Below are 11,337 nucleotides of genomic sequence, written 5' to 3' on the forward strand. Positions count from 1 at the left end.
TAAGGCAGAAGAATAAAAGGTTACTATTAATTTACAGTCGTGTATGAGATTTTCTTTGTGAGATTCTTCTACAACAGGTCCTTCTGACATTGTGAATTGCAAAGGTTCATAATTTAAAAAAAAAAGTCTCTGGCACTACATGATAGAGTGCCAGGAAGAAAGCCCTTCTCTTTAGGTGTAGATATTTGTGTTTGCCTGTACTTTGTGAAAGCTTGACAGGTATGATTTAATGACCTCAAGATGAAGGGAATCTTTGATAACTCCCTCCAAAGAAAAAAATAGCCTAGATTCACATAAACTTTAAAACATTGCTGACTATACCATTTAAATATTTCCGAGTTTTTATAAATGCAATTCTTAATTAAACACATAAAATGAGACAGTTGTTTTCCCTTATTCATACAAGACAAAAATTGTTTTTATTAGAAAGTATGCTTAACTCTAGGGCAAGCCTAAGATACTAATGCTTTCATTATGCTGAAAATATTTTTTTTTTGGTGCTTATTATAAAATGTTTCAGCTCTGATATAGCCTGACAGCATAGCATTTCTTCAATACAGAATAAGGTCAAAAGAAAATGGAGGTATTTTAATGCTATAATTAGGATTTTATTTTGAAGGGTAGGGCACTCTAATGTGTACAGGGAAAAATGTATTAGTAGAACACGAAAAACAGTTCTATAGTGAAAGGAAATACAGAAACATAACATGTATAGTGATAAGACTTTGCTAAGTCCCAAATTCCTGACATTTTCACTAATACAAAACACATGAATACATCATTAGATTGACAAACCAAAACTCCAAGAATTGAAAAGTTAATTAAGAATCAATTTATTATTTAAAAGACATATTAATCAATTTGCAAGTATGCCAGGAATGTAGACAAACATATACCTTTAAGGTTATTTTATAAACGCAAAGCATTAGCAAAAATTGGAAGACTGTGCGTTGACATCTGTTAATGGCTATGTACATATGGTAATTTATTTTAGAGACCAGCCAGAGGAATGAGCACATGTTATTTGGGATGCCAATTTCTAGTAAATTGTAATAACCTCTTACCTTGCTCTTTCTTAAAATCTTTCTCTGACATGGCCACAGGTAAAAGCAGTTCTCCAACAGGAGGCTGAATATTAACACTGAAGCAATCATCCTTGGTACTAAGGAAAAAACACATTAAAGCTGACTAAATGCTTAATAAATAAACATTCTTCTTAATACTATGCAGTTAAATAGGTGCAATTAAAGCATACAGAGATCTGTTTGGCTTAAATATCACAGCTAAAAAAGGCTTGAAATATTTCTCAACACTATCTGCAGAGAAATACATCTGTTACCTGAACTAGAAAACATATATATATATATATATTTTTTTTTTTTTTACAAAAATATGCAGTTATGGTAAATATGCCATTTGACAAAGAACTTTTAAAAATAGGTAAGCAGCAAGGGTATATATCCATTACTATCAGAGGAACACTTAATGCAGCTTATCTAGTAGAGAATATCTTATCTTCAACTTTGTAGTAAAACTGTAGATAATGGAGTGGCTTAGTCTTAGTTAAGATATGTCTTTTAAGATATTAATTTTAAAATAAAGAATAAAATGGAGTGACCATACTGTGTTAAGATATGTGTGAATAAAATAATACCTCATCTGCAAACTTGCTTTCTTAAAACAAAACCCCTCATTTTCTAGAAGAATTATTCACTGACATTATTGAACATGTGGTAAAAGTTTTTCAAATCACAGGATATGAAGAATTTAAGAAAGGCAACTTTCTATTTTCATCATACAGAAAAACAATACTGAGTGCATTTATTTCATTTAAATCTTATGAAACTACTATCTTTATAAAAAAATTATTACAACTGCTTTAAAATGTTTTAAAATTACAAGTTTGAAGTTAGGTTGATGAGTGTATCAGTTCGCAATGTGTTTGGCTGCAAAGAAGCAGAAAATCCAACTGACAATTTCTTGAGAGATGGGTTCTTATTGTTCAGTGTATAAGTAATCCTGTAAGTTACCAGTCAAAGGCTGGCTCAATAGCTTAAAGATGCTGCTAGGAACCCAGGTTTCTCTAGCTTTCAACTCCACTAGCCCTAGTGTGTTGGTTCTTATCCTCATGGTTGCCAGATGGCTGCTGTATCTTTAGGTACCACTTTAACATTCCACTGAAGAAGGAAGAGTGATGATGGAAGAGTAGTGAATAATTGAGCCAACTGACAACTAACTACATGATTTTACCTACAATACATTCTTATGAAGACTGATCACATGGCTAAGATTCCTATTTCTGCACTACTTATTCTCATGTACTTCCTTGAAATAAATTTCCTATTAATTGAGGTAACAATACTGTAATATGCAGCATGACTATAAGCTGATCTCTTAAGGTGCAAAAGCCGATTATAAAAAGCCATATGAGGTAACCAGAATTCAATCAGACAGCATTTTAAATGTAGATGGAATTATATGATGCTGAGAATTTGATATTGTGCAGAATTCTGTCAAGTTCAAAAGTCTTTAAGCTTTTAGACAGGTATAAGGAGCAAAATAAATGCAGAATCCAATCAAGTATTAAAAAAAAAAAATTGAGCCAACTGAATCTGTTCCTTTTTATCAGGAAAGCAAAAGCTTTACTGAAAGTCCCAGGGAAGGAATTCTAGTTTTGTGTTAGAACTGGGTCTCATGGCCAGTGGGAAGATGGCAAGGGAGATGGGAATTGTGGATAAGAAACACCAAACATTAGGTTAAGAAAAATACTTTCTCGAAGGGTGGGTTAGGGACAAATATTAAAATATAAAGAAAGAAAAGAAAATCCACTTTGATTTTATGCTACTATATACTATAATCTCTTAAGCTGCCTTATTTTTTAAAATGGAACAAGGTATGGACTAGACTAAAAAAAATGTTTTGAATTATTCACACATGGATTTCCCAAGGCAAATCAATAAATCCAATTTATTTATTAATTCAATAAACATTTACTGAATACAAACTTGATCCCATGTACTGTGTGAGTGTCTGGGGATTTAAAGACAAGTAAGATTGGCCCTTGAAGTTCACAAGTTTAGGGAGAGAGAAAGAGTTCAATTATGTTTATAACAGAAAGGTAAGTGCTATGTTAGAGACATGTGGAAAGTATCATAGTCCAAGGAAGAGGGGCTGATTAATTCTACAGGATTCTACACCTATGTTTTGGGAATGGTAAGCAGTGTGGTGTGTCAAAAGATGGGATTGGGGGCACACTGTAAAGAACAGCATACACAGCATGACCATTGGTCCCAGTTCTCCCATGGCAGTTGTCCTGGAATCTTGTTCAGTTAATGTCTCCTTTCGCTCTCTGAAGTGTCCTGATTTGTATGACAAAGTGTATGATTACTTTACTCTTATAACTCAGACAAAGGTGCTTCAAAGTTTCCTGGAAAAAAAAAAGGAAACTACCAGAGACTTCTGACATAGGAAAATAAATGACCCCATATTATGTATTTTATAAACTCTGCTGGCAGCGTGTAAAGGTGGAGTACAGGAGAAACCCATGGCAGGTAAATCAGGAAGGAATCTAATTAACAGTCTAGGCAGGGGTTTTTGGCACTGACTGTGTGTTTTACTTTAGTACATCCTAACAATGATCCGAAGAGGTAGCTTCTGTTACCCCTAATTTATTAAGAGAAGTTAAACAACATGCCCAAGGTCACACAGCTAGTATGAAGATCTGAACACAGCAGCACTGGGATTTGAACCCAGGTCTATCCTACTCCAAAGTCAGCTATATAATGTTTGCTGCCATATATATATATTTTATTCCACTATACAAGGTTGCTTCCCTAAGGTGGGTAGCACTGAGAATGGGGGAGGTGCGGGTATTTTATAGTTAAAGGGACAGATCTGGTGACGGATGGGAGGAAGAGACTTTGAACCGTCTAACGTGAATGATTGGGAGGGTGACTTCCTCCACTGGAGAGGAGTTTTGGGGATTAAACAAAATGATTTGGATTTAATCGTGTTTTATTTTGAGTACCACTGAGGTACCCAGGAAGAGATATTTAGCAGATAATTGGAAATACAGATCATGAATCAGAAAAGAGGTCAGGGCTGTATATATGAGTTTGGAAGTAACCAGAATGGTACAGGGAAGGGCTGAAGCCTGTAAGTAGATAAGATCATGTAGGAAAAAAGGATATACCAAGAAGAAGGATAAGGTGGAAACCTGGGGAAGCCCTGCATGTAAGTAAAAACAGAAGTGGTGCAACTTGCAGAAGAGCCTGGAAAAGAGTGGCTGGGGAGAAAAGGTGTGTGTCAAATACTGCAGGGAGGAATAAAAAGCACGTGTAAAAGCTGGAGGAAGAATGCAGAACACAGTGAGTTGAAGGTGAATGGAAAAACTGGCAGGGAAAAAGATGGGACAGAAAGCAGCAGAAGCTTCATGAGGACGTAGAGGCAAAAGAAAAATGCTTGAAGAAACTTGAGCATAATTAAAGGCTGGTGCAACACAAAGAAATAGATAGGGTAAGGTCTTAGAGGAGGTAAACGAGGTTGGGATTAAGAGCATAAGAACTAGGTGAATGGGTCAGCCCTGGAATGAAGGAGGATATTTCTTCCAAAAACAGCAGAGAAGGAGCTATTAAGATAGAAGTGTTGAGGGTAGGACACTTGAAAGATAAGACCAGGCTGATGTAATGGAAGGCTAAGTCACATTAAGAGAAATGTAAAGGCTGATAAAGGAGTAAACGGATAGGTATACATATCATGAACTAATTTAGTGTTAAATATAAAATTCTGGCTTCAAATAACTGGATAAATCATGTTCTCCAAAGTGGGAAAGGACAAGCCACTCCCCTGAGGTAGAAAATCCACTGATGAAAAAAACCTATCAATTATATTTATTTTTTTCTCATTCTATCTGAAGTTCTATTTTTGTCTGTACATAATATCTTAGTACATACATAATATGTTAGCACAGTGAGACACACACACAATACATATAGGGAGTATGTAGTATAAATATTTTACTAAGATGTATACAATTTTAAAAGTTAGGGACCACTGGGTTAAATTACACATACTACACTATCTCTACTTGTGTTTTCTTTTAGATTACAGGTGAAATGACCTTCTCCTTTCCAACACTCCTGAAAAGGATCCCATTTACTCCTTGGTTAAAGGTAGCTCTACAGCACTGACGCCCAGGGAGAAGGGTGTGAGAGCGGAGAAAAGAAGGGAAAGCAGACTTGCCTTCTAAGGCATATATGAAAATCAAGGTGGATAAGCAGAAGGCTTAAGTTTGGGGGAAAAGGTGATCCTGAAATGTCCCCACAGGCAACAACCCATGTGTTAGAAACAAACATCTACTATTCAATTGACTGGGTATGTTTCACTTTTGTTACTTTTGGGTAATGCATGTTTTATTTTCTGTGGTTGGTGAAATGATTAACATGTAATTCTGTATGAATACCTAAGGATAAAAGTTCATCCAGAATGGGTCTTATGAGACAAATGTAATAAAACTGGAACACTGCTGTGGCAGATACTACTTGTTGTTTACTCAGTATTTTTTTTTTTTTCCTTTTTCTTCTTTCCTGATATAATCCTGATTTTGTTCAGGTAGACAATGTGCCCACCGGAACACTCTCTTCTCAGCCTCTTGTAGCTAAGACTGATCAAGTGACCCGGTTATGACCAATGAAGTCTGAATAGAAGTCTGCTGGGGACTCCTGGGAAAGTTTTTCTTTTCTTCTTCTTTTTTTTTTTTTAGTATTTCTTTGTATTTTTTGACTGTGTCGGGTCTTAGTGGCAGCACGTGGGATCTTACATTGCAGTGCGCAGGCTCTTTGTTGCGGCGCAGGCTTCTCTCTAGTTGTGGTGCGCGGGCTCCAGAGCACGTGGGCTCTGTAGCTGTGGCACGTGGGCTCTCTAGTTGTGGCGCAGGGGTTTAGCAGCCCTGCGGCATGTGGGATTTTAGTTCCCCAACCAGGGATTGAACCCGTTGTCCCCTGCACTGGAAGGCGGATTCTAAACCACTGGACCACCAGGGAAGTCCCAAGTTTTGCTTTTCTGACACAGATGTGGCTCCTCCCTCCATGTCACTTCTTTCCTTTTTTTTTTTGGTCTAGAATGCAGATAGAATCCTGGAAGTGGAGAAGCCATCTTGTGACCCCAAGGATGACTGGCACATGCTAATGAAATTAGCTCATGGAACAAAAAGTTGGAAAGACCTTATACCAGATGACATTGTGGAGCTACTCCAGCTGCTCCTAACTGCTGTCCTGTGTTCTTCTCATACCAGGAGAATGATAAATAAACCCCCATTTGGTGACGTCACTACGGTTCAGTTTCTGTTACACACAACTGAATGCAAAATCTAATTAATATACATAACATACTTCATAAGCCAGTCTCAGCTTCTAAGCAAGGTTTGGCTTAGCAGGGAGTAAGATGGAATGTTTCCTTTTTATTTTGGGGAAAATTTACTTTCATTTATATTAGTGTTCTAGGATGCTCTCCATAGTTTTCATGCACCTCCTTTTAAATATTTTGCCCTTTTTTATTGTTCGCTTCTCTCTCCTTATAGCTCTTCTTTTCTTTTGTCCCGCTCTTTTTCTTCTCATCTTCTTTGGTTGAACATGGGGCTAAACGCAGCTATCTTGACATGGATAGGGGCATGTTGAAAATGGGTAACGATAGATGTAAATTTAACAGAATTAACAGTTTACCAGATCAACAAAGTACTATTATTAGGCAGCTCTAAATAGCCTAATTACATGGGATCAGATGGTGTAATAGTTTAATGTAAGACAAGATTCTACCTGTTCTATATTTAACTGTAATGCATATACTTGTACTACATATAATCTCATTCCACAGACTCCTACGATCCAAACTGGTAAATTTTCTAGGTAAGAAATGTGCAAGTAGTCTAACCATTGTGAGACTCAAATTTCCTTATCTATGAAGTGAGAAAAATGACACCCTTGTAGGCTCGTTTTAACGATTAAATGAAATAACATAACCCAGTATAGTGCTTAATGCATAACAGATACTCAAAACCTACATCCATAATAGGGATGTATCATAATTTATTTAAGCATTCCCCCATCAATTCTCATTTGCAAATTTTCTCTAGTACAAACAATGTTTACTTAATAACCTTGGATAGATCTATTTCTTCAGCACAAGCACCAATATCTCCCTAAGCTTGACACCCTAAAAATGAAATCACTAAGTTGAAGAGTATGAATATTCAGCATTTGATAAATACTGCCAAACTGACCTAAAAAAAGTGGTGCCAACCTGAAGTTCCACAAACAGTAAATAAGAATACATGTTTTTCTGTACCTTCCATGTCAGATATTAAAATTATTTTAAAATTTTGCAAATCTGATGGATGAAATTTTTAAAATTTCCCTATTACCAATGTTGGATATGTTATTGTTATGGATCATTTGCGTTTCTTTTCTTGTAAATGAACTATTCTCAACTTTTCTCCACTTTTATATTAGATTCCTTTTTATTGATTGCAAGAGTTCTTTATATATTCTGATTACTAAACTTCTGTCTGCTAAATATGCTGTAATACTTTCTATCTCTCACCTGTTATGGTATCTATTTTTTTCTTCTTTGTAGAGAAGTTTAAAATTTTTAATAATCAAACCTGTCAATTTTTCACTATATCTTTCTGGATATTGTGTCTTGCTTGACTTTTGCCCCTAAAGAGTATAAAAATATTTGTCTGTATTATTTCTAAACACTTTTATAGTTTCTATAATTAAACCATAAATCCATCTGGAATTTATTTTGGAGTAATCTGTGGGAGGAAGGTATCTTTGGTTTTTTCCCGATAATGGTTCTCACATCATTTACTGACTGGTCCATTTTTCCACAGTGATATGAAATGTCAGCTTTATGATATACAAAATTTCTAAATTTTCTTTTGTTTTACTGATTCCTTTGCCAATAGCCAATTACATTGAATAAAAATATTCTTGTGACTTTGAAGAATATTTTGAAGTTATTATTGAAAAAGGCTTTTCTCATTAAATTTTTGTTCTGACTTTTCTTGGACATTTTTTTTTCCAGTTGAATTTTAGAAATGTCAAGTTCCTTGAAAAGGCTTACTGGAATTTAGCATTGAATCAAACAATTTGAAGATTAACCTGAGGGAGAGTACTCTCTCCCATTTAGGAACATAGTATACTTATTACATTATTTATATCTTCTTTTTATGGCCTTCAGGAAAGTTTCAGGTTTTTTTTTAAAAAAATTCCCACATAGGTATCATATATTTGTTAATTTATTCCTTTCGTTGTTCTTGTAAAAAGAGTAATTTTATTCATAATGTCTTAAAATTGGTCATTCCTACCATACAGAAATGTTAATGATTTTCACATAATGACCTGTACCTAAACAGTATCCTATTTATTAGCTTAAATAATAGATTTTCTATTGATTCTAAGACTTTGTGGGTTGGCAATTATATACTGAATAAAAATAATAATTTTGTGTCTTTCTTTCTAGGATTTATACCTCTAACTATTTTTACTTGTCTTTTTTTTTTTTTTTTTTTTTTTTTGCAGTACGCAGGCCTCTCACCGTTGTGGCCTCTCCCGTTGCGGAGCACAGGCTCCGGACGTGCAGGCTCAGTGGCCATGGCTCACGGGCCCAGCCGCTCTGCGGCATGTGGGATCCTCCCGGACCGGGGCACGAACCCATGTCCACTGCATCAGCAGGCAGACTCTCAACCACTGCACCACCAGGGAAGCCCTATTTGTCTTTTTGTATTGGCTAGAACTTCCATGAAAATGTGAAATAGTGTTGAAAGAGGGTAACCTTGTCTTGCTTTTCTGACTTAAAAGAGAATGCTTCTGATATTTCATGTGGTGATAGGTAACTTGTTTGTCTGATAATAAACACACACACATAAAAATTTAAATTTTATTTTTTAATTCTGAATTTTTTTGTGCCATCCTCTTTAAGGTGGGGTTCTTATAAATAGTATATATTGAATTGTGCCTTTTACATGTTCAGTATCACTGGAATTTAACTTATTTACATGAATTCTGATAAATAGTATGTGTGGCCCCTTCTAGTCATCTTATTTTGTTTTCTATTTACCATGCTTTTTTCCTTTTCCTGCTTTGTTAAACTGGTCAAGATTTAAGCACTCCGTTTCTTCTTCCCTTTAGTCATTTGGAGGTTATAATACATCATATTTCCCTTAATTTAGAGGTTAGCTTTAACATTTTAAACCATATTTAAACTCCTTTTAGCCATCAATCAATCCTCTTGCCATGCATGACAAGAACACCATCATTCCTCATACTTGTCCATGTCGAGATTTTGGTTCCAGATTATTAAAATTTATTTTTTACATTAGGGGTGAACAATTATTTTTACACATTGACGGGTTTTACAGGTTGAATTCTCTGTCTACTTTTTATTCTGTTTTTCTCTGTCACAGAATAAAAAAACTTTTTTTAACTATAGTATATCTTTGAGTAATCCTTTCAAGAAAAGGTCTTTGGGGGGTAAACTGATGGAATCTTTGCTTGTCTGAAAAATGTCTATTTCGTTTCCACCTTATGTCCCTTGCCTTCTGGCCACCAGAACTGATGACAGTACTGATGAGAAATCTGATTCCATTCACATTCTTGTTCATTTTTAGGTAAGCTGCTTTTCTTCACCTCTCTGGAAGATACTAGAGTAGTTTTCTCCGTATTAAAAATTCTACCATAAGCAACAAATAACCCTACAGGGGCTCCCCATAAGGTTGTCAGCTGATTTTTCAGCAGAAACTTTGCAGGCCAGAAGGGAATGGCAGGGCATATTTAAAATGATGAAAGGGAAAAACTTAAAACCAAGATTACTCTACCCAGCGAGGATCTCATTCAGAATCCACGGAGAAATCAAAAGCTTTACAGACAAGCAAAAGCTAAGAGAATTCAGAACCACCAAACCATCATTACAACAAATGCTAAAGGAGCTTCCTCAGGTGGGAAACACAAGAAAAGAAAAAGACCTACAAGAACAAACACAATACAATTAAGAAAATGGTAATAGGAACATACATATCTATAATTATCTTAAATGTAAATGGATTAAATACTCCAACCAAAAGACACAGACTGTGGAGTAGCAATACTCAAATCAGACAAGATAGACTTTAACATAAAGACTATTACAAGAGACAAGGAAGGACACTACATAATGATCAAGGGATCAATCCAAGAAGAAGATAAAACAATTATAGATATCTATGCACCCAACATAGGAGGCACCTCAATACATACGGCAAATATTAACAGCCATAAAAGGAGAAATCGACAGTAGCACAATAACAGTGGGGGACTTTAACACCCCACTTACACCAATGGACAGATCATCCAAAATAAAAATAAAAAGGAAACACAAGCTTTAAATGACACAACAGACCAAATAGACTTAATTGGTATTTATAGGACATTCCACCCAAAAGTGGAAGAATACACTTTCTTTTCAAGTGCTCACGGAACATTCTCCAGGGTAGATCACATCTTGGGTCACAAATCAAGCCTCCGTAAATTTAAGAAAATTGAAATCATAGCAAGCATCTTTTCTGACCACAATGCTACGAGATTAGAAATCAATTACAGGAAAAAAACTAAAAATACAAACACATGGAGGCTAAACAATGTGCTACTGAATAACCAAGAGATCACTGAAGAAATCAAAAAATACCTAGAAACAAATGACAATGAAAACACGACGACCCAAAACCTATGGGATGCAGCAAAAGCCGCTCTAAGATGGAAGTTTACAGTAATATAATCCTACCTCAAAGAAACAAGAAACATCTCAAATGAACAACCTAATGTTAAACCTAAAGCAACTAGAGAAAGAAGAAAAAACAAAACCCAAAGTCAGTAGGAGGAAAGAAATCATAAAAGATCAGAGCAGAAATAAATGAAACAGAAACAAAGAAAACAATGGCAATAATCAATAAAACTAGAAGCTGGTTCTTTGAGAAGATAAACAAAATTGATAAACCTTTAGCCAGAGCCATCAAAAATAAAAGGGAGAGGACTCACATCAGTAACATTAGAAATGGAAAAGGAGAAGTTACAACTGACACCATAGAAATACAAAGGATCATGAGTACTACAAGCAACTCTATGCCAATAAAATGGACAACCTGGATGAGATGGACAAATTCATAGAAAAGTAAAACCTTCCAAGTCTGGATCAAGAAGAAATAGAAAATATGAACAGTTCAATTGCAAGTAATGAAATTGAAACTGTGATTAAAATCTTCCAAAAAACAGAAGTCCAGGACCAGATGGCTTCACAGGTGAACGC

General features: G+C 35.4%; 1 protein-coding gene across 1 annotated transcript in view; it reads right to left on the reverse strand.

Moving 5' to 3' along the window:
* AP3B1 (adaptor related protein complex 3 subunit beta 1) overlaps positions 1-11,337 on the reverse strand; it is a 277,730-nt gene that overhangs the window by 16,442 nt on the left and 249,951 nt on the right. The window contains exon 25 of the mRNA XM_007129837.4: positions 1,065-1,162. Within this exon, the coding sequence (XP_007129899.2) occupies positions 1,065-1,162 (98 nt within the window). The remainder of the gene's footprint in view (positions 1-1,064; positions 1,163-11,337) is intronic.

The sequence above is a fragment of the Physeter macrocephalus genome, chromosome 8 (assembly GCF_002837175.3).
Source record: "Physeter macrocephalus isolate SW-GA chromosome 8, ASM283717v5, whole genome shotgun sequence".
NCBI lineage: Eukaryota > Metazoa > Chordata > Mammalia > Artiodactyla > Physeteridae > Physeter > Physeter macrocephalus.